Source organism: Anomaloglossus baeobatrachus, chromosome 1 (assembly GCF_048569485.1).
Source record: "Anomaloglossus baeobatrachus isolate aAnoBae1 chromosome 1, aAnoBae1.hap1, whole genome shotgun sequence".
Taxonomy (NCBI): Eukaryota; Metazoa; Chordata; class Amphibia; order Anura; family Aromobatidae; genus Anomaloglossus; species Anomaloglossus baeobatrachus.
Genome location: NC_134353.1, coordinates 846,918,762 through 846,943,692, shown reverse-complemented (window position 1 = coordinate 846,943,692; position 24,931 = coordinate 846,918,762). Strand labels below are relative to the sequence as shown.

At 44.1% G+C, this 24,931-nt stretch overlaps 1 protein-coding gene across 2 annotated transcripts in view; it reads left to right on the top strand.

Moving 5' to 3' along the window:
• Positions 1 to 24,931, top strand: part of FCHO2 (FCH and mu domain containing endocytic adaptor 2) — a 235,623-nt gene that overhangs the window by 106,450 nt on the left and 104,242 nt on the right. For both annotated transcript variants that reach the window (XM_075325194.1, XM_075325187.1), the window contains exon 7: positions 19,838 to 19,936. In XM_075325194.1, coding sequence (XP_075181309.1) covers positions 19,838 to 19,936 — 99 coding nt within the window. The remainder of the gene's footprint in view (positions 1 to 19,837; positions 19,937 to 24,931) is intronic.

Genomic DNA, 24,931 nt, shown 5'->3' with positions numbered 1-24,931 from the left:
GCTGCTCAAGAGTCGGCTGAGCGAGCGCTGCTCAAGAGTCGGCTGAGCGAGCGCTGCTCAAGAGTCGGCTGAGCGAGCGCTGCTCAAGAGTCGGCTGAGCGAGCGCTGCTCAAGAGTCGGCTGAGCGAGCGCTGCTCAAGAGTCGGCTGAGCGAGCGCTGCTCAAGAGTCGGCTGAGCGAGCGCTGCTCAAGAGTCGGCTGAGCGAGCGCTGCTCTGTACGGAAGAGTCGGCTGAGCGAGCGCTGCTCTGTACGGAAGAGTCGGCTGAGCGAGCGCTGCTCTGTACGGAAGAGTCGGCTGAGCGAGCGCTGCTCTGTACGGAAGAGTCGCTGCTGGCCACCCAATCACGAAAAAAAAATGTTAGCAGCTCTATAGACTTTACTGGGTAGATGTACTATCTGTGTAAACCACATGTAGAAGATATACGTGATTCATGGCTGTCTTGAGTGACGCCTTGGGTCAGAGGTCAGATTCAGAGAGCTGCTTCTCGTGGTCCCCGAGTACTGGCCATGGATCTCCGGACCAGAACATGACATCTTCATATGTAAGAAACCCATGGCCATTACTCGGACCATAATTCAGACGTCTGAGTCTTGTCATAGGGGAGTAGCAATCTGAAGTTTTTATTTGATCTAGTCTTGCACATTCCCACAATCCTTTGTGTTATTTCTTTGTCTCATTACTTATTTAGGATCTGCAGGAAGGAAAGTTACTCATTATCCGAGCACCGCGCTGGCCGGTGATCTCTATTCTAGATAGCAGGGTAGTAAACGTAATATACTCCATTATCATGAGCGTCCATAGCTAATCAGGTCTGCACATCTTCACACTGGCTTCTGTGTACCGGACAATCGAGTTTTTATGTTTGCCATTTACTGCTTTACCCCTGATGACTCTAGTGTTGTCTGCAATTAGCAATCTGATGAAGAGTGCCAAAAACTACAGCGAGACGTCCTCAAATCCTCCACAGCCCAGTATTCATGTCCTGATCAAAATGGACAGAAATATTGGGATTTTATTTTTTTTTAAGCTCGTTTTTGTAGGCAAAAAAGTTTTGTCGTTTGAAGAACACATTGAGTCAATGGACAAAGTGTAGAACGTCACCCTCTCCTAAGGGACCTCAGTCACTAGGCAGAAGTAGAGACCCCTCAAAATGTCTCTCCCCCTCTTTGGAGGGACCTTGTCCATGCAATATTCGATCACATTGATGGGCACCATATCTTCACTCTTTTGTGCCACTTCAGAAAAATGTAACACTTGCCAAAAAGTGGCTTCCATCATCGGAACTACAACTCTCATCATTCCCAAAAGGACTTGCAAAGTTTTTTCTTTTTTCTTTTTTTTTTATTTTGCAGACTTGAGGCCATAGATCATAAAGGGTACATTTACAAATCAGGAACTTCCAACTGCAAGATTATGTTTGTATATGTAACATGAAGTGCGTCCCATGTTTGAGAATCGCTGAGACATATCCAATATACCAGTTAGGGAAGAGGTGATGTGTGCCCGGGCCTCTGGTCGCTGTGACGGGAACAGGTTGTTATGAGTAACCGGTGCCTGGCACACGTTCAGTCGTGCCATCTGGATTCATGCAAAATGCCACACCCCTGTGTAGTCTTAATTTTCAATGTCAGAAGAGGTAAAATGTTCTACCACAGGCTTGGCAGTTATAAACGAGCTGCTGCACTGGAAATTCTTCTGTAATGGGAGCAAAAAGTTAAAAAAAAAAAAATCCCGATTGGTGCTCATAACCAGTGTCGGAGCACAATATAACTAATTGATCGGTGCAAAATTGAGGCACATGTACAATAATGAGAACAAATGATCATCAGCATCATTTTTGCTCCCCCAGACAGTTTGCTTATTATCTTCAGCACTCCTACCGAGTTTCTCCAAAAATAACACAGGGTCTTATGTTATTTTTTGCATGATAATCAATCTACGTTTATTCTTGAACAAAAAAATCAAATGTATTCAAATATAGTCCTATTGCATTCTGGAACATCAACCTAACGCTCCAAACTTTGTGTGTAACAACTGTTTGTCTGTCTGTCTGTCTGTTTGTCTATGATTCTATCTATCTATGATTCTATCGATCTATGATTCGATCGATCTATGATTCGATCGATCTATGATTCGATCGATCTATGATTCGATCGATCTATGATTCGATCGATCTATGATTCGATCGATCTATGATTCGATCTATTGATCTATGATTCTATCTACAGATCTATAAAAAATTTAAGTGTTTAGCATATAAAAATGGCCATTTCCATACCTGCCCAGTAGCCACATCACGGCAACTTCATTATACTGGGTCCTACTCTATCTTACTGCCTCTGTCACAGTTTTAAAATACCTACATGTATGGGCGACGAGCGACCTATTAGAGGATAAAAACACCCTTGCTAATGGGTAATGTGGGGATTGGGGTGCACAGCTAGTCAAACTGCCGTCACTTCATCAAATGTATTCATATATAGTCCTATTGCATTCTGGAACATCAACATAACGCTCCAAACCTTGTGTGTAACACATGCATGTCTATCCACACACACTGCACATACATACCTGAATGTCTTCTCTTCAGACTTAGACTCCTGCTATTAAGGGACGTCTTGGTGACAACCTAGTCACATGATGTGATGTCAGAAAGGTCCTGAAGCAGTGTTATCAAGATGTGGGGCCCATAGGAGAATGGGAGCCATGTGAAATTGCCCAGCTTGCTTTGTCGTCCCCCTAAATGCCAGTCCTACATACCAGCCTGTCTCCTGTTCAGTTCTTTAGTCTTCTGTAATTGAGACCTTTGATTACATCATGTCACATGACTGTGAAGCTATCAAAGGTCCTTAAACCATCTTAATCCTAGAATACAATTGCTGGGGTTCCTAAGAAATATTGCAATTTGACTCCCTCCTAATGCCGGCCCTGCCTAACTAGGGCTTATTTTTGAGATAGCTCTTGTATTTCAAGCATACTCCAAAAATTCTGTAACATCATGCTGGGGCTTCTTTATAGGGTAGGTCTTATTCTTGGGGAAACTGTATTTATTCTGATGTCATGCTGCTCACGATTAGTTGTTGTTCCATACGAGGGATGCGGCCAGCTGACACCCTCATCGGCTGATCTCAGCTATGTTCACACTAGTTAATGATTGGAAATCATCATTCTTACAAATGCTCCTTCAAATCTTCAACCCTATCTTAGTCTATAATATAAGAAAATCTGCGCATCCACATCATCCACCTTAATGGGAGTTAATTTGCATCTTCTCAAGAAGAGATCCGCCATGGCTGTGCAAGAAGCCTGGCAATTATATGATTACTGGGGGCATTTCTTGTGTTGTACCAGCGGGATCCTCATAGAGTGTATTATTTAGGCTATGTGCCCACGTTGCGTTCTGTCCGTCTGCAGCAATTTGAACAGCACACATGCGCTTCAAATCGCTGCAGAAATAGTCCGTAATGAAAAGCCGATTTCATGCGCTCTGGATGCAGCCCCTCCCATAGACCGAGCGGGGGATGCATCCAAAGCGCACAAAAGAAGTGACATGTTGCTTTTTAGAACGCAGCGATTTGGCAGTAGCCGAAGCGCTGAGTTCTAATGCGCACCATGGGCATGGATTAGGCACAATCTTCATAGATTGTGCTGGGGACGCAGAACACATGCAGTTACGCTGCGGTGCAGAACGCAGCGTAACTGCATGAAAATGCGCTACGTGGGCACATAGCGATATACGCACACAGTTCAGCTTTTACAGTGAGATATTGGTTACAGGTCTGTTCACATGTGCCTATATGGCGAAATCATTGGAAGCTGCAGTAGATTTCCTAGTAGGTCCACTCATAACAAGGGCGATCCCAAACATTACACTGCAGGATGCTCCTTGTACATTTGCTGATGTCGGCAGAGTTGCTGTCTCACCCATCACATGTTTCCTGCAGGCTTTTTCCTGTTTGCGTGGCTTGCATATTAGAGAATAGATTTTTTTTTTTTCTCCTTTATAGTTGTTTGCAGTAATATTAAGTGCACCAGTTCTATATGAAACCTTGGTGTGTCCAGTATGAAATCCATCACTTATTTATGTGAGCGCTGATGTATCTTATACTATGGCCCTGATTCATCATTTACCGCCACTTTTGTTGTTTGTCTTTTTGTACTCATTGCCATTTTTCATGCCACATTTTTCAGAGTTTTGCACGCAGTTTATTAATTTCATGCAAAGTCGAGAATGGTATTTTAGCGCCTTTTTTAGCATATTTCTTAAAATGGTTCACTTTAGGGGGTGAGGTGCGACCAATTTTGCAATTAACAAATGATAAATCGGGCAAAAACATCTGGAAACCTTTAAAGTCTCCCCACAATGGCAAGCATGAAAAAAAAACAGGCAAACACATGAAATAGACTTCAAAAAAGCAGAAATAGAAAGCAGAGTATGGCGGAAACAAAAATAAACAGGCAAAAGAACATTAAGGGCATGTGCCCACGGGAGCTTGTTTCTGCAAATTTTGCTGCGGAAAACCTGCGGACTTTTCTGGATTTTCCAGATAAATCCACAGGTTTTAGCATGTACAGACACTCCCCATGTTATCCTATGGTACATATATAGGAATATGCTGCGGATGTCCCGCAGCCGCACGTATCTGCATGTCAATTATTCCTGCGGAATTACCTGCGGAAATCCCGTCCCTCCGCTATGGAGATAGAGGCTGGGACGTCTGCATGTAATTCGCATGAAAGTCCGCAGGTTTACCGCAGCTATATCGCGGGAAACATGCGCTCGTACCTGCAGATACATCCGCAGCTACAAATTCCCATGGGAACATAGCCTAACACTGCAATAAACAGTCGTAAATGCAATAATGAATCAGCTTAAATGTACGAAGGTATTGGGACCTCTTTCATATTGAAAGATCTCATTGATACCAGCGCAGTCCTGCAATAGGGTGGCACCAGTATAACAGATCCGTTTGTGGGAATATTTTGGAGGGACATTTCACAGTCACCTGTGCGTGGTATTACTGAAAAGTAGAAGCATTTAGGAATTACAGCAACTCAGCCACGGAGTTGATATCATGTGAAGGTTAGTGTAGTCGCTGAATGCTGAGGCACAGAGTGCAGTCACTAAAGCTCTGCTGATACAATAACTTTACAAATCCTCTCTGACATTCTCAGATTTGAAAGTTGTAGCCGATCTATGGCATAAGCCTACAACCTACAATAACCCTCAGTCCAGTAACCACTGCGCAACCAGCTCTGTCCTCACCTATTGTACCCTCACCCATTCCCTGTAGACTGTGAGCCCTCGCGGGCAGGGTCCTCTCTCCTCCTGTACCAGTCTGTTTTGTACTGTTAATGATTGTTGTACGTATACACTCTCTCACTTGTAAAGCGCCATGGAATAAATGGCGCTATAATAATAAATAATAATAATAGGGGATAACCTCCCGATTTATTGTGGGTCTAACGGTTCTGGTAACTCCACCAATCCCAAGGACCAGCCCTGAAGAGCCCTGTGTGAATGGATCTGAGGTTGGTCTTCTGCGCTTCCACTCCATTCATTCTTAATGGACATCCTAAGCTAGAAGAGCGCACCGCTTGGCAGGCCTTCGGAACTCCCATGGGAATGAATAAAGCAGCAATGACCTACCATCACTCCGTTCATTCACATAGGGCTTTTCAGGATCTTTGTGATCGGAGGGGTCCCTCACCTGTCAGATCCCCAGTGATCATGAAGGTATTCCTCATCACATGGATACCGGATGTCTTTCAGACTTAAGAATACTCATTTAACATCAGCACAAAAACTATGCACCAGTAACTTCATGTTATGGGTTTCCAAGACCAATGAACTTGCTGACAAGCCTTACATCACCAAGCACATTGCCAAGTGTCAGATGGAGTGGTATGAAGCCACAGAAACATGTTCTATGGAGTGACAGATCACACGTCACTATCTGACATCCAATGGACGAGTGTATGTTGGTGAAAGCCAGGAGACTGTTACCCGCCTGGCTGCATTGTGCCAGCAGAAATTAGGAGGAGAGGTGATGATATGGGGATGTTTCTCATGCGTTCACCTTCCTTACAATCAATGGAAATCTGCAGCTTCAGCATACAAGATTTTTTGGACAGTTGTAGCTTCCAGCTTTGTGGAAACAGATTTATGAAGGTCCTTTTCTGTTCCTTATGACTGTGCCCAGTGCAGAAGGTCTGTAAAGACATGGTTAGGGGAATTTGGTGTGAAAAAATATGACGACCGCGCAGAGTCCTGACCTCAACCTCATCAGGCCGTCTCCTCTGAAACCAGGGTCCGACCTCACAAATGCTCTTCCGGATGAAAATTCCCATAGACCCCTCCAAGATTGTGTGGAAAGTCTTCCCAGATGTGCAGAGGCTGTTCCAGCTATGGAGGCGATCTGTGACCCCAGCTCCTGCAGGTGCAATGTGAAGCTTTCTCCTTACCTTGGTGTACCTGCCTAGCGAGAAATGAGTAGTGCATATGTAGTGAAGACGCTCCGCACACAGACATCCCATTCACTTTTGTAATGAGCTGACTATTCCTTGAGTGCATTAATATGAGATGTTGAACATTAGAGACTTTAATGGAGAAGAGCATTAGGAAATGCTAATGTGCCGGATGGTCACGTGCATTATTTGAAGGCTCAGTTTTATGTGTTCAGAAATTCCCAATCATCTTATTTATCTTTATAGGCTGCTCATTTATGTATGATGAGACCAAATGAATATGTAATGGTGCAGCCGCTCTCTTTACTACTCTATATACATTATATGACGCTGTATTATGGGCACCTGGCGGGAATGTGAAAGAAGTACACACAGTTGTGTGAGCAAAAACAGAAAATAAGTTCCCCCAATAAAGGGGATTATTTCCTGGGGTAGATCTGGTCCTGAATATTCTTTATGATTAGTGATTTCAGACTTTCTTCTGCTCGGTGTATGGGGGCAGATATCATCCACATGCTGTATACACTGCGCAGCTTTACATATATCTGCAGGCCGTCCATTATGCTGCAGATATTCAACACTAAAGGGTAAATCTGCCGTATTCTTCTACTTTCACATTATGTGGATTTGTACTTGGTTCACCCTTTGTTTTTCATAGGGTAAAATCTGTTGAGGGAGTATAGTGTTTTCTTGTTGTGGCTTATTTGGCAGTATATACAACGTTCAGGAGGTGCAGAGCTTTATCTGAACGTCTGGTTTAGATTATATTGTAGCGGACAGGAATAATGTGTGGACAGGAGTATGGGGCTGTGTTTAGCAGAACTGATGCGGCTGTATCTTTCCACAATAAATCTAATACATTGTCTATCAGGCTGACACTTGGTAAGAAAGTGTGACCCATCGCGTCGTGTGCTCCCTCTAGTGTCTGCAGCATGTAATGCAGTCTTTGTCCTATTTACATTCTCAAGGCTGTTTTTATGTATTTTCCCAATGTTTTATGTGCAACTTCCAAGGAGTCTATTTATTTATTTTTTAAGGCTACAAACTTTTTCAGCAGATGGCTGGACCCTCTATTAGTATACCAGACCAGGCTTAGGGTAAGTTCACACTGTGTTTTTCGCGGCGTTTTTGCACGTTTTTCGGGTGCGCTTTTTCTCAGAAAACTGCATGACATTGCTTCCCCCAGCAAAGTTTGAGTTTTCATTTTTGCTGTCTGCACACAGCTGTTTTTTTTTTTTTTAGCTGTGTTTTTGTGGTGCCCACAAAAACGCAGCATGTCAATTATTTTTGTGTTTTTCACTGCATTTTCCACCCATTAAGTTCAATGAGATGTTCAAAAACGCAATGAAAAATGCAAATTGCAAATATAGCTGCGTTTTAGTGCGTTTCTATGACTAAAAACGCAGCTATAAACGCAAGGGGTGGGTAAAAGGGACATGTACAGGAAGAGGATTCCTTCTGTCAGTAAACACAGAAGCGTGAATCCTCCCAGCTTCCCTATATTTTTGGTTCCCAGCCGGGTACAAATAGGCAGCTGGGGGTTGGGGGCAGCCGTACCTGCCTGCTGTACCTGGCTAGCATACAAAAATATGGTGAAGCCCACGTCATTTTTTTTTGGGAGGGGGGCAAACAGTCCTGGATGGAGGATGCTGAGCCTTGCAGTTCTGCAGTTGCTGTCTGCTCTCCTGCATACACTATTGGATGGAGTATGCTGAGCCTTGTAGTTCTGCAGTTGCTGTCTGCTCTCCTGCATACACTATTAGATGGAGTATGCTGAGCCTTGTAGTTCTGCAGTTGCTGTCTGCTCTCCTGCATACACTATTGGATGGAGTATGCTGAGCCCTGGAGTTCTGCAGTTGCTGTCTGCTCTCCTGCATACACTATTGGATGGAGTATGCTGAGCCTTGTAGTTCTGCAGTTGCTGTCTGCTCTCCTGCATACACTATTGGATGGAGTATGCTGAGCCTTGCAGTTCTGCAGCTGCTGTCTGCTCTCCTGCATAGACTATTGGATGGAGTATGCTGAGCCTTGTAGTTCTGCAGTTGCTGTCTGCTCTCCTGCATACACTATTGGATGGAGTATACTGAGCCTTGTAGTTCTGCAGTTGCTGTCTGCTCTCCTGCATACACTATTGGATGGAGGATGCTGAGCCTTGTAGTTCTGCAGCTGCTGTCTGCTCTCCTGCATACACTATTGGATGGATAGTGGAAAAAAGGTTTTTTGCCCAGCTCACCTGTGCAATGGAAGCCAGTAATCCTGGGCTGTGCACGGAGAAGAGGTTTGGAGAGCCAGTCCATGTGCATTGAAAGTATTAAAGGGATTTCACCAGCACAAAACTCCAGGCACTTTGTTCTTTAAAATAAAAACTTCTTTATTTTCTTGTCATTAAAAAGTCCATGCTATAGTGGTTAAGCCCATGTCAGAGAGGACGCGTTTCGAACATCCAGTTCTTATTCAGTCTCTAAACCATCTAGTCACAGAACTGTTTAAAAAGGGCTGAACCCAAACATGTGATCAAATGCAAGGAGAGAGCAAGACAATTACAAAAACATTAACCCCTTAAGGTGGATCACTCCATATAATGCCATAACACTTATATACATACATAGTATTTAAGCAAGCTTAATACGCAAACATCAATTCATTTCTTTTATTTAGACCTTTAGGAGATCTTGTGCCCATTAAAAACATCCATTTTATTTCTCTCTGAAAAAGGATATCTTTCAAATTTCCACCTCTTCTAGGTAGTTTGATTTTTTCAATGGCATTGACTTTCATGCCTTTCAAATCACCTGCATGTGCGTCGCGAAAATGTTGAGACACTCCTGATAATTTTCTTGTGGTGGCATTATTAACATCATAAATGTGTTCAGATATCCTCTTTCTGAGAGAACGACAAGTGCTGCCTATATATTGTAACTGACAAATAGTACACGATATTAAATAAACCACATGGTCTGAACCGCAGTTTATGAGTGACATTATTTTATAAGTTTTTTTTATCAGTAAATGAAGAAAAATCCTTCACATTTAACATATAACCGCATAGTCCACACGATCTGTGGCCACATTTAAAAGAGCCTGTGCTGGGTAACCAATTGCCGGTATTTTTTTCTTTTTTAGTGGAACCGCACCTATTCATGTGATCATAATGTTCCTTTTTGAAACAAATTTAACTCCATTTTTTAAGATTTGATATAATGTGTCATCTGTAGATAAAATGGGTAAATATTTTTTGATAATTTTTATTACATCATAATAGTTCTTACTGTATGTTGTTGAAAAAACTACTGACGATTCTTTCTGGGGACTATCTTTGATTTTATTCATGTCCAAATATTGTGACCTACTCACTTTAGTTGCCTTGGTTTTGGCTTTCTGGAGATTTGTCATTTTATACCCTCTTGCCAAAAACCTTTTTTCAATAATGTTGCATTCCACCTCAAAACCATTTTGGGTGTTGCAACACCTCCTAGCACGGACATATTCACCTGTAGGGATGTTATCTATAACATGCTTTGGATGGCAGCTTCCCGCATGTAGTAGCGAGTTGCCTGATATAGGTTTTCTGTAAAGACTGCAATTAATTTCTCCATTGTCACTCTTCCCATGAAATTGTATATCCAAAAAATTAATTTTTGATATATCATGAAAAAAAGTGAAAAAAAGATTGTGGGCATTATTATTGATGTAAAATATAAAATCCTCAATTTTTTTGTTTGGATTTTGCCATACAATAAGTACATCATCTATAAATCTCAGATATAATGCTATGTCCGAGAAAAAAGGATTGCACTGATTAAAAATATATTGTTCTTCCCACCAAAACATGAATATGCCTGCTAGAGAGGGGGAAAACCGTGCGCCCATTGAACATCCCTGTAACTGAATATATCCTTTATTTAAAAAGGTAAAATAGTTGTTCTTAAGTAAAAATTCAGTCACATCCACCAAATAATCTTGTAGTTCAAGTGAGTAGTCAGAATATTTTTTGAGCAAATCTCTCAAAGCTAAAATGGCAAGAGAATGTGGGATGGATGTATAAAGTGATTGCACATCACAAGTTAACCAACTGTAATTATCCTGCCATTTCATCTGAGAGATAATATTCAACACATGTTTGCTATCTAGGACATAGCCAGGAGACATTTTGGGAAGAAATTGGAGGTGGTTATCCAACCACTCTGCTAGATGTTCAGTGTAATGCTATGTGCGCACGTTGCGTAAAAACATGCAGTTACGCTGCGCTTTGTAGCGCAGCGTAACTGCATGCGTCCTGCGTCCCCTGCACAATCTATGGAGATTGTGCAGGGGCCGTGCGCACGTGGCGTCTAAGAGCGCAGCGCTTCGGCTACTGCCGAAGCGCTGCGCAAAAAGAAGTGACATGTCACTTCTTTCCTGCGCTTTGCCGGCAGCTCCTGCTCTGTCTATGGCAGGAGCTGCAGGCAGAGCGCATGGAATCGGCGCTCACTACGGACATTTCTGCAGCGATCTAAAGCGCACATGTGCTCTTCAGATCGCTGCAGAAATATCTGCAGGGCTAGTACGCAACGTGCGCACATAGCCTAAGAATCAATACCTGAGACAATTGGTCTCATTTTTGGGGGAAATTGGTTTTTATGTGACTTGGGTAAGGCATGCAATAGTGGTGTTAAACAATAAGAGGGATTAAGATAATCTCTCAATTTTTCATCCATTAAACCCAAATGTAAGCCTTCCTCTAGAATTTTTTCCAAGGATTTTTTTATATCTGCAGAGGTGTTGCAACACCCAAAATGGTTTTGAGGTGGAATGCAGCACTATTGAAAAAAGGTTTTTGGCAAGAGGTTATAAAATGAAAAATCTCCAGAAAGCCAAAACCAAGGCAACTAAAGTGAGTAGGTCACAATATTTGGACATGAATAAAATCAAAGATAGTCCCCAGAAAGAATTGTCAGTTGTTTTTTCAACAACATACAGTAAGAACTATTATGATGTAATAAAAATTATCAAAAAATATTTACCCATTTTATCTACAGATGACACATTATATCAAATCTTAAAAAATGGAGTTAAATTTGTTTCAAAAAGGAACATTACATTGGGATCCATGTTATCACCTAGTGATCACATGAATAGGTGCGGTTCCACTAAAAAAGAAAAAAATACCGGCAATTGGTTACCCAGCGCAGGCTCTTTTAAATGTGGCCACAGATCGTGTGGACTATGCGGTTATATGTTAAATGTGAAGGATTTTTCTTCATTTACTGATAAAAAAAACTTATAAAATAATGTCACTCATAAACTGCGGTTCAGACCATGTGGTTTATTTAATATCGTGTACTATTTGTCAGTTACAATATATAGGCAGCACTTGTCGTTCTCTCAGAAAGAGGATATCTGAACACATTTATGATGTTAATAATGCCACCACAAGAAAATTATCAGGAGTGTCTCAACATTTTCGCGACGCACATGCAGGTGATTTGAAAGGCATGAAAGTTAATGCCATTGAAAAAATCAAACTACCTAGAAGGGGTGGAAATTTGAAAGATATCCTTTTTCAGAGAGAAATAAAATGGATGTTTTTAATGGGCACAAGATCTCCTAAAGGTCTAAATAAAAGAAATGAATTGATGTTTGCATATTAATCTTGCTTAAATACTATGTATGTATATAAGTGTTATGGCATTATATGGAGTGATCCACCTTAAGGGGTTAATGTTTTTGTAATTGTCTTGCTCTCTCCTTGCATTTGATCACATGTTTGGGTTCAGCCCTTTTTAAACAGTTCTGTGACTAGATGGTTTAGAGACTGAATAAGAACTGGATGTTCGAAACGCGTCCTCTCTGACATGGGCTTGACCACCATAGCATGGACTTTTTAATGACAAGAAAATAAAGAAGTTTTTATTTTAAAGAACAAAGTGCCTGGAGTTTTGTGCTGGTGAAATCCCTTTAATACTATTGGATGGAGGATGCTGAGCCTTGTAGGTCTGCTCCCCCTGACTCTCCCTCCAGCATACAGTCCTGGATGGAGCATGCTGAGCCTTCTAGTTCTGCAGCTGTCTGCTCTCCTGCATACACTAGTGGAGAATGAAGAACATATTAAAGAAGGAAATGAAATCAGACCTTTTTTTTTTTTTCCTCAACAATCTTTAATGCCATTGTTCACTGATAAAAAAACGCAGTGAGCAAAAACGCAGCAAAAAACGCACCAAAATGTAGCGTCAAAAAAACGCAATGTGTGAACTTAGCTGTGTGTGAACTCCCCCATCTGAGAGCAACATAATGTAGAGACAGAGACCTGGATTCCAGTGATGTGTCACTTGCTGAGCTGTGTGCTGTCATTTTGATAAAATTAGTTTTCTCTGCTGCAGATCTAGCAGTTATATAGAGCTTATGAATATGCTGGACTACCTGGCAGCACACCAGGTAGTCCTCTAATGATAATCTACTGCTGATTAAACATTGACTTTATTAACCCTTTAGTGACGGAGCTAATTTTCACCTTAATGACCAGACCAAATTTTGCAATTCTGACCAGTGTCACTTCATGAGGTTATAACTCTGGAACGCTTCAACGGATCCCGGTGATTCTGAGATTGTTTTTTCGTCACATATTGGACTTCATGTTAGTACCAAATTTAGGACAATAATTTTTGCGTTTATTTATGAAAAAAAATGAATATTGGCAAAAATTTTGAAAATTTAGCAATTTTCAACTTTTGAATTTTTATATCGTTAAACCAGAGATTTCTGTGACACAAAATAGTTAATAAATAACATTTCCCACATGTCTACTTTACATCAGCACAATTTTGGAAACAAAATTTTTTTTTGTTAGGAAGTTAGAGGGGTTCAAAGTTTATCAGCGATTTCTCATTTTTACATCAAAATTTACAAAACCATTTTTTTAGGGACCACATCACATTTGAAGTGACTTCAATAGGCCTAGATGACAGAAAATACCCAAAAGTGACACCATTCTAAAAACTGCACCCCCCAAAGTACTCAAAACCACATTCAAGAAGTTTATTAACCCTTCAGGTGCTTCACATGAACAAAAGCAATGTGGAATGAAAAAAAGCAAAAATTAAATTTTACCTAAAAATGTTGCTCTAACCCAAATTTATTCACTTTTAGAAGAAATAGCACAACAAAATGGACCCCAAAACTTGTTCCCCACTTTATTATGAGTGCGCCGATACCCCATATGTGGTCAGAAACCTCTGTTTGGACAAATGGGAGGGCTCGGAACAGAAGGAGCAATATTTGAATTTTGGAAAGCAAATTTGGCTGAAATAGATTGCGGGCACCATGTTGCATTTACAGGTCCGCTAAGGTACCTAAACAGAAGAAACCCCTCACAAGTGACACCATTTTAGAAACTAGACCCCTCAAGGCTTCTATCTAGGGGTATAGTGAGCATTTTGGATCCACAGGTACTTCACAGATTTTGTTAACGTTACGTTGTCATATTGAAAATTTTAATAATTTTCTCAAAAATGTTGCTTTAGCATCAATTTTCTCACTTTTTCAAGAGGTAATTCCAAAAATTTGACCTCAAAGTTTAACCACTTTTTTATGAGCGCGGTGATACCTCACATGTGGTCTGAAACCTTTGTTTGGACAAATGGGAGGGCTTGGAACGAAAGGAGCAATATTTGAATTTTGGAAAGGAAATTTGGCTGAAAAAGATTGCGGGCACCATGTCACATTTGGAGGTCCCCTAAGGTACCTAAACAGCAGAAACCCCGCACAAGTGACCCCATTTTGGAAACTAGGCCCCTCAAGGAATTTATCTAGATGTTTGGTGAGTACCCTGAACCCCCAGGTGCTTCACAGAATTTTATAACGTTGAGCCATGAAAAAAAAAAAATAAAATTTTACCACAAAATTGTTATTTCAACCAGGTAGCTTTTTTTTTTACAAGAGTAAAAGGAAAAAATTCAGCATAACATTTATTGTGCAATTTCTCCTGAGTTTGGCGATACCTTATATGTGGTGGAAATCAACTGTTTGGGCGCACAGCAGGGCTCGGAAGGGAAGGAGTGCCATTTGACTGCAAAATTGGCTGGAATCAATAGCGGACGCCAGGTTGCATTTGGAGAGCCCCTGAGGTGCCTAAACAGTGGCGGTCCCCCACAAGTGACTCCATTCTGGAAACAAGACACCTCAAGGCTTTTATCTAGGTGTATAGTGAGCAGTTTGAATCCACGAATACTTCACAGAATTTGATAAGCTTAGGTTGCCATATTGAAAATTTTCATTTTTTTCACAAAAATGTTGCTTCAGCATCAAATTTCTCACTTTTTCAAGAGGCAACAACAAAACGTGGACCCCACAGGTTGTTATCCATTGTCTTATGAGCACAGGGATACCCCACATGTGGCCAAAAACCTCTGTTTGGATAAATGGGAGGGCTTGGAATGGAAGGAGCACCATTTGAATTCTGGAAAAGTTGAAATAAATTGCGGGCACCATGTCACATTTGCAGGGCCCCTTGGGTACCTATACATTAGAAACCCCCCACAAGTGACCCCATTTTGGAAACTGGATTTTATTCAGGAGTATAGTAAGCATTTTGAATCCACAGGTACTTCACAAAAATGTTGCTGTAGCAACAAATGTCTCACTTTTAGGCTATGTGGCCATGATCCAGCGACACGGCGTCTAGTACACAGTGTCAGCCTCCTGCAGAGATGTGAGTGTTGTCCACGGGAGAACGCAGCTGCCCATGCCCACGATTTGGGTTCAGGCCGCTGTGGAGCTCTATGCTACCTGCAGAGAACACTCTTGTCGCCGCAGCATAAATTGACATGCTGAGGCTCGGGAAGCTGCGCCACAGGTCGGTTTATGCTGCGGAGAAAAGAAGCACATTGGGCAAGGGATTTCTAAAAATCCTTCCACTGTGCTTCTACTGCACAATGCAGCGCTATGGACACAGGGACACACTATGGACACACTCTGCGCCCAAAACGCTGCAAATCCCGATTATGGGCGCACAGCCTAAAATGCTACAATGGATGAATGGATACATGTCAAACATAGAACGTCCCACCCCCTGCATATTCTAAGCTGGCGCCCTTTAGTGCCTTTCATGTGGCACTAAAGGGTGCCTAGCCTTGTATTTAGCCCCCAAAAAAATTAATTAAAATAAACGACGTGGGGTCCCCCCTATTTTTGATAGCCAGCTAGGGTAAAGCAGACAGCTGTAGCCTGCAAACCACAGCTGACAGCTTCACCTTGTCTGGTGATCAATTTGGAGGGCTCCCCAGGCGTTTTTTTTAAAAAAAAAAAAACGTGGGGTCCCCCCCAAATTAGATCACCAGCCAAGGTGAAGCGGACAGCTGGGGTCTGGTATTCTCAGGGGGGGAAGAGCCATGGTTATTGGACTCTTCCCAGCCTAAAAATAGCAGTCCGCAGCCGCCCCAGAAGTGGCGCATCCATTAGATGCGCCAATCCTGGCGCTTCGCCCCAGCTCATCCCGCGCCCTGGTGCGGTGGCAGACGGGGTAATATATGGGGTTGATACCAGCTGTAATGTCACCTGGCATCAAGCCCTGGGGTTAGTGATGTCACGGCATCTGAACAGATACCCGACATCACTAACCCAGTAAGTAATAGAAAAAAATAAAGACAAAAAAAAAATTTATTTGAAAAAACACTCCCCGAAACATTCCTCTTTTACCAATTTATTGAAAATAAAGAAATTCCGGTCGCTGTAATCCATTTTGGACGTCCCACGCCGACTCTGGATCTTCTAGAATATGGGGGGCACGTTCAGGGAACGTATCCCCCATTTTCTGGAAGAGCAAGCTCTCCATGAGCAGTGTGGGTGCAGTAATCTGAGAATTACTGCACTCACACTGCCCCGGTCCAACTTAGGGCAGAGTGACCTGCAGTAACCTCATTCCAGAATATGAGGGGCACGCTCACAGAACGTACCCCCCCATTTTCTGGAACAGCAGTCTCTCCATGTGAGGACCACACTCCTCACATGGAGAGACTGCTGATTACTGCACTCACTCTCCCCCGGTCCACAGTGGAGAGCCTGTGCAGCAGCGACGTCAGCGTCCCAGGGATCCAGCTGACAGCCGCTGTCTGCGCATGCGCCGCCAGCATTGAAGAAGGAGGCGGCGTGATCGCGGGACGGATCACCAGACAGGTAACGTATGACCGGGGGCTGGGGGGGTGACGGGGGGTGACCTAGCGGGACCTGGGGACTTGGGGGCACCTTTCTGTCGCATGTGACGTGTCACATGCGGCAGAAAGAGCAGAATGAATGCGGCCGCGCGGCGCCGCCATCTTCCACGCTACGGAGGGGGGAGGCGGCTCTGGAGACCGGAGGGGGCTCCGGGGACCAGAGATCTCCGGTGTACCGGAGGAGGGGTCAGGGGGAGGACATTTCCCTCCGATCTGAAATGTTTGATCATTTCAGATCGGAGGGAAATGACTGCAGAGCCGGCGGCGGCTGCAGTTTTCTGTGCGCTTCGGCGCCATTTTGGATGTCCGGTGGGGGTAGGGGTGGGGGTGGGGGGACTCTCCGGTACCGGGGGCTTTGGGGGCACTAGGGGTTTAGATTTCTTTCTCATCTGACATGTTTGATCATGTCAGATGAAAAAGAAATCAGTTTTACCGGCCATTTCTTTTTTTTTCATGTGTTCGTCGGTATACGGTGTATACCGGCGATCACATGGTCGGGGTCCAAAAAAAACACCCCGATTCATAATCTGGGGGGTCTCAGCTACCCCCGGTAGCTGAAACCCCCGAGATTTTCGGTCGCTGGGGGGCGCTACAGGGCTTTTTCGGGCCGCCGCTTTAAAGCGGTGGAACAGAATAAGTACCCTGTTTTGCCGCCGCTTTAAGTCGTACGGCCGTCGTTATGAGGTTAAAACTACATTATGCAGCCCAGTAAGTGACACATTGCTGGAATCAGGATCTCTGTCTCTATATTATGCTGCGTTCAGATTAGGTGGCAAAAACCTGGTGACCGTTTTCCTTTAAACACCTGCACATTAATTGCTTTGTACTATTTCCATAGACTATAAGGAAATTATGCTCGTAAGGCACGACTGTATTCTCTCCAACTGAGGAAAATGGTCAGATTGTGCTAATCAAACTCTGATCTGAATGGGATCCTTTTTTTCTTGGATGTGAAGAATAAAAAAAAAATTCTGTCTCTTCCCGTGAAAGCTCATAGACCTTAAAGGCCGAGTGCTATCTGATTCCCAGAGGCAAATTGTGCATTCTGCATTAGTCAAAGTGCGCTCTGATGTTCTCTTGGATCACACTCGGACCGAACATTAAGTCATCTGCATGAGCCCTGATTCTGGCCATAGAAATTCAGTGATCCGCAGCAGACCCCAGTGGTTGTCCCCCATTATTTATCATCACCTCTGTGGGCTTATGATATTTATCTATTATATGTAGCATATTGGGTTGGTTTTATAGAAATTTGTAAAGCTACAGCTTGTATGTGTCTCATCTAGAGTTTGTTTCCTTCCTCACTGAAGAAACCATTTGAATATATCCCAGAGGAGCATTACAGCTATAATACTCCTCATCACTGGCAGTCAGATTGGTTTGTCAGTCTCCACAAGGAAAAAAGTTCTCCCCTTATACCCCACTATAGCTTCTCATATAGCCATATTATATCTCATACTTTGCACTGACGAGGGGCAATCACCCTGAAACAGTGTCTGCAAATTGAGGTTCTGATCTGGCATATATCCTAAGTCATATGAAAAGGTTCATTATAGGGCCACTTTTGACTTTTAGGATTGCTACTTTCGGTAGGTGGCGCTAGAGTTCGTCTCCTTCCTCCCTGAAGAGACCATTTGAATCATTTTCCCCACTGTACTGTGAATTCTGTGGGAAGTGCTGCCACCTAGTGGATAACATCCATATTTTCCATATTGAGTAAACACTCAAAATGTTCTATTTTGTGTAAAGTACTTTAACATATCGCAGGAGGCTCCGTGAGGAAATCTGCCATTGGCAGGCGTTTTGTGTATCTTTTTTGCGCACATTGTAGGACTTTCCCTTCTAACCTGCACCTGCTATACAAATATACCTCATTTGGGATTTACATTACGCTTGTAGCATTTAACGCATGCATGACAGTACATTTTCTGCATGCACATTTGAGCAATAATATTTGGGGTTTTTTTTCTCCAGAAATGGCTGTGTGTGGCTGCATTTTATGACTGTTTTTGGGCTCTTTGTGTTTTGTTGGGGGGGGGGGAGGTGGGGGGGAGTCAAAAATTGTTCAAGAAAATGTTTTACATCTGTTTTCAGCTTCCTTCTATCTACATAGTAATATATTATGGGTCACTAGGACGCTGGCTGATGGGGCACACTAAATGTTGTACTGACCACAAGCTAGGACCGGTCGTACACCAGGGTCCTGATGGCTCCATCTCAGGGGGATGTCCCCTTTGTTCAGGCCACAGTCACTCTTGAAGCATTAATGAGAGGGTTAAATAAGCTGGGATCAGAGGGTCCTCCAATTCCAACCATGCATCACCTCTGGGAGAAGGGGACACTATTACATAGGCTGTTCTGTTAAACCATATAAATACAGTGCCTGTAAACTAGAGCCCCTAATGACCACCGGATAAAAGCTCATTGCTGGCTGTTTGAAAGTCTTAATTAACCCTTTTAAATCCGATTTGAAGCATCATACCTGGTCATGTAAATAATCAGCTGTCGTATAAAGGCTGCTTTCACACTGCGTTTTTACTTACGTTCAGTGGTCCCGTCGGGGCATCTGTCCGACCAGCCCCTCCCCCACTCCACAGAACGTGTTTCAGACGCATGCGCCGACAGGGCCATTGACTATAATGGAGCAGACTCCGGTAGCCTGTGCTCTGTCTTGCATTATGTCTGGGCATATACGTTTTCTGCAGGCGGACTCCCGAACATAGTCTACTACGTCAGGGTGTCCGCCTGCAGAAAACGTATCTGTGCAAGACAGAGCAACGCTAACATAGTCTGCTCCATTATAGTCAATGGCCCTGTCGGCGCATGCGTCCAAAACACGCTTTGTGGAGTGGGGGAGGGGCGGTTCAGACTGATGCACTGACTGAACCACTGAACGTAAGTAAAAGCGCAATGTGAAAGGGGCATAACTCTCAGCTGAGGCTCCACATTTCCAGCACTGCAATAAACTGTGCTTGCATCGAATGGTCCCATGAATAATGATTGTCATTTATGTTTGTGTCTTTATCAACAGCCGTCCTGTCAGGTTAGGGAGGAAATTTACCATTTATAGGAGACAGCACAACTAAGATAAATGTGGTAATGTGCAGCCATTGTAATCCTGCGTAGGGCGCTCTGGTGCTGGTCAGATTTACTTATTTTTGGTGATTTACTTTTTGTAGAAATTCCAGGACATAGAGGAGGCACATCTTGTTCGGGTGAAGGAGATCATCGGCTGCTTTTCCCATTCTGTGAGCGAGGTCCACATCCAGATAGGCCAGGTATGTTCAGTAATGGACTTAAAGGGATTTTCACAGAAACAACGTTCATTTTAATAAATAGATATTGGAATAATAATAATTTCCACAATTGGATTGGTGATTAAAAAAAATGTTCATGTGCCGAGATAATCTTATGTACTGTGTAATGGCTGTGTCTTGACCGTACAGGGACATGGTCTGATCATGACACAGCTCCTGGGCCGGGGAGGAATGCAGGTAGCACAGGATTGAAAGCAATTCTTTTTTTGAAGTAAAGCATCAGTCAAAAAAACGGACGGGTCACATGGAAAAACGTATGCAACGGATCCGTTTTTTTCGCCACATCCGTTGCATAGATTTTTGAGCCGGATTGAGCCGCACTGCAAAAAACTGATGTGTGAAAGCAGCCTTAAAGAAGTTGTCCAGTTACCAAAACTGATTTTTTTTTTTCTGATAAATCTTGTTTTCTTTTCTGATAATATACAGCTAGCCCTAACTCCATTATTACCCGGCTAGCCACCCGGCATCAGGGCAGCTGGAAGAGTTGGATACAGCGCCAGAAGGTGGCGCTTCTATGAAAGCGCCATTTTCTGGGGTGGCTGCGGACTGCAATTCGCAGTGGGGGTGCCCAGAAAGCTTGGGCACCCTTCACTGTGGATTCCAATCCCCAGCTGCCTAGTTGTACCCGGCTGGACACCAAAATTAGGCGAAGCTCACGTCATTTTTTTTTTAAATTATTTCATGAAATTCATGAAATAATTAAAAAAAAAAAAGGGCTTCTCTATATTTTTGGTTCCCAGCCGGGTACAACTAGGCAGCTGGGGGTTGGGGGCAGCCCGTACCTGCCTGCTGTATACAAAAATATGGCGAAGCCCACGTCATTTTTTTTTTCTTTTTGGGTAAAAAACTGCATACAGTCCTGGATGGAGGATGCTGAGCCTTGTAGTTCTGCAGCTGCTGTCTGCTCTCCTGCATACAATAAACATTTTGAATAAGGAAATGACATCAGACCTTTTTTATTTTTTTCATCAACAATCTTTAATGGCATTGTGCACTGATTAAAAACGCAGTGAGCAAAAACGCAGCAAAAAAGGCACCAAATCGCGGCAAAAACGTGACATGCAGCACCGCAGGTGACAGAGCAGAGCAAGTTGGTGACATGCTCTGCTCTGACACAGTGTGCTGCATGTCACTGTATCCACTCTGGGACTTGTTGTGCAGGTGACCGGATGATACATGTCACTAACTGCCCCACTCTGTGATTTCTGCTGCATTGTTCCAACTGTATACACTCTCACCTGAACAAGTCTCAGAGTGGGGCAGTTAGTGACATGTATCATCCGGTCACCTGCACAACAAGTCCCAGAGTGGTGAAAGATAGTGACATGCAGCACACTATGTGTCAGAGCAGAGCATGTCACTGTCTCCACTCTGGGACTTGTTGTGCAGGTGACCGGATGATACATGTCACTAACTGCCCCACACTGTGATTTTTGCTGCATAGTACCAACTGTATACACTCTCACCTGCACAACAAGTCCCATAATGGAGACAGTTAGTGACATGTAGCATCCGGTCACCTGCACTACAAGTGCCAGAGTGGAGAAAGATAGTGACATGCAGCACACTATGTGTCAGAGCAGAGCATGTCACTGTCTCCACTCCGCTGATCTCACAGCCCGTACACGCTGCGATGGATGCAGGGGGACACAGAACAAGTAATCGGCCGACACTGGAGTCATCTGATTACTTGGGATGAATTGAGCAGTAAAATGCTCTGGTGCTCGATGGGCGAAGCCCATGCCGTTTTTTTTAAAAAAAAATTCATTAAAAATAAAAAAAAAAAAATCACATTGTTTGTGGGCTCCCGCTGCATTTTCTGTTGCTAAGGGTAACCCAAGCAGCTACTGGCTGCTAGCCCCCGCTGCTTGGTGTTACTTTCACTGGCAATAGAAATGCAGGGAAGCATTTTTTTTTTTTTTTTATAAAGGTTTTTCCCTGAAAACGTTTTTAAGAAAATGACGTGGGCTTCGCCATATTTTTGTATGCTAGCCAGGTACAGCAGGCAGCTACGGGCTGCCCCCAACCCCCAGCTGCCTAGTTGTACCCGGCTGGGAACCAAAAATATAGAGAAGCCCCTTTTTTTTTTTTTTATTTCATGAATTTCATGAAATAATTAAAAAAAAAAATGACATGGGCTTCGCCGAATTTTTGAGTCCAGCCAGGTACAACTAGGCAGCTGGGGATTGGAATCCGCAGTGAAGGGTGCCCAAACTTTCTGGGCCCCCCGCTGCGAATTGCAGTCCACAGCCGCCCCAGAAAATGGCGCTTTTATAGAAGCGCCATCTTCTGGCGCTGTATCCAACTCTTCCAGTGGCCCTGGTGGCAGGTGGCACGCTGGGTAATAAGGGGTTAATACCAGCTATGTTTTACCCGCTGGTATAAAGCCCGAGATTCTAAATGTCAGGCCAAGGTTGACCTGGCCATTAAGAATCTCCAATAAAGGGTTTAAAAAAAAAAAGACCACACAGAGAAAAATACTTTATTAGAAATAAATACACAGACACAGTAGGGACTCCATGTTTATTACTCCCTCTCACCCCTCCACGATGGAGAGATTTCTGTACTGACCATGCCAGGAGAGAGCGAGGGAAAAGAGAGCGAGCGAGGGGGGGGAGGAAAAGAGAGCGAGGGGGGAGGAAAAGAGAGCGAGGGGGGAGGAAAAGAGAGCGAGGGGGGAGGAAAAGAGAGCGAGGGGGGAGGAAAAGAGAGCGAGGGGGGAGGAAAAGAGAGCGAGGGGGGAGGAAAAGAGAGCGAGGGGGGAGGAAAAGAGAGCGAGGGGGGAGGAAAAGAGAGCGAGGGGGGAGGAAGAGAGAGCGAGGGGGGAGGAAGAGAGAGCGAGGGGGGAGGAAGAGAGAGCGAGGGGGGGAGGAAAAGAGAGCGCAGGGGGGAGGAAAAGAGAGCGCAGGGGGGAGGAAAAGAGAGCGCGGGGGGAGGAAAAGAGAGCGCGGGGGGAGGAAAAGAGAGCGCAGGGGGGAGGAAAAGAGAGCGCAGGGGGCAGGAAAAGAGAGCGAGGGGGGAGGAAAAGAAAGCGAGGGGGGGAGGAAAAGAGAGCGAGGGGGGGGAGGAAAAGAGAGCGCAGGGGGGAGGAAAAGAGAGCGCAGGGGGGAGGAAAAGAGAGCGCAGGGGGGAAGAGAGCGAGGGAAAAAGAGAGGGGAGAGGAGAGAGGGATAAGAGGGGGGCAGAGAAGAGGGGGAAGAGGGGAGGGGGAGAAGAGTGGGGGGAGAGAAGAGAGTGGGGAAAAGGGGGGGGCAGAGGTGCTCTGTCACCAACTGTCTCCACTCTGTGACTTGTGGTGCAGGTGACAGAGTGCAGACAGTTGGTCCCATGCAGCAGAACAGATGGCAGAGCACAGCGGTGACATGCCTGTCAGTGTCTTGCTGCTGGGAGGAGCAGATGATCACACTGCCCGACACCGGCCGCTCTCCTGACATCGCAGCAGAGCGGGCGGGTGGACAGTGTGATCACATACTTACGTGCAGGGGGGGATTCAGCTGAAGACCCCCCCCCCCCCTGTACTGCACACTGGCGCCCCGTGTCTCTCTCACCATCTGCAGGACGCCGGCTCCACACAAACGTCCTCCGGATCCTCCCCTCGATGCTGAGCTGTGACGTGCGGTAGTCACCGCCCACAGCCCTGTCACTCAATCTGAGTGGCGCCGGCATCCTGTGACGTACCCGTCTTGTTTGAGAGCCCGGAAATGCCGGGACGTCACAGGATGCCGGCGGCCACAGCTCCAGGGGGTCATGTGACAGGCACTGAGCGTGCAGGATAGCGCCGCTCAGTGCCAGAAATGGAAACAGAAGACAATGGAGAAGACGCCTAGAAAGGTAAGTAGAGCTCATACAGAAACTAAAAAAAATGGGTGAACCACCCCTTTAAGGTATTTTGCTTACTTTCTGCAAAGTAAAAAATTCACATACATTTCTTTAGTATTTGGCGTTATTGCCCTTAAACTGTATGACTTGGATGAAATGTTTTGGATCTTCTTCCACAAGTTTCTCACAGTAAATAGTAGGAATTTGGGCCCATTCTTCCTGACAGAGCTGGTGTAACTGAGCCATGTTTGTTGGTCGCCTTGCTTGCACCGCCCCTTTCAGCTTTGCCCATAAAGTTTCAATAACATTGAGATCAAGACTTTGTGAGCTTTGTGATGGCCACTCTCAAACATTGACTTTGTTATCCTTAAGCCATTTTGTAACCAGTTTGGTAGTATATGCTTTGGGTCATTGTCCATTTGGAAGAGCCATTTCCACCCAACCTTTAAGTTCCTGGTTGATGTCTTGAGTATTGCCACATAATCCATCCACATAATGTCATCTATTTTGTGAAGTGCACCTGTCCCTCCTGCTGCAAAACAATCCCACAACATGATGTTGCCCCTGTGTTTCACAGATGAGATGGTGTTCTTAGGCTTCTAGGCTTTTTCCTCCAACTGTAATGTCAGACCACAGGACATGTCTCCAAAAATTAAGTATTTGTCCCTGTGGTCATTTGTAAATGTAAATTTGTGGCTTTTTTGTGTTTCTTTTGGAGTAGTGGCTACTTCCTGGCAGAGTGGCCTTTCAGCCCATGTTGATACAGTACTCGTATTGCTGTGGATAATGACACAATCTTACCAGCTTCCGCCAGCATCTTCACAAGGCCTTTTGCTTTTGTTCTTGGGTTGATATGCACATGTCTGACGAAAGCACGTTCATCTGTGGTACACAGAACCTAGCTGTATGATGGCTAGGCATTTCCATCTTGTTTATACTTACAATTGTTTGTCCAGATGAACGAGGCACCTTCAGATAAGTGGAATTTGCAACCAAGGATGAACCAGACTTGTGCAAGTCCACAATTCTCTTCCAGAGATCTTGGCTGATTTCTTTTGACTTTCCTATGATGCTACACAAAGAAGCAGTGTGTTTTAGGTGTGCATTAAAATACATCCACAGGTGTGTCTAATTAAC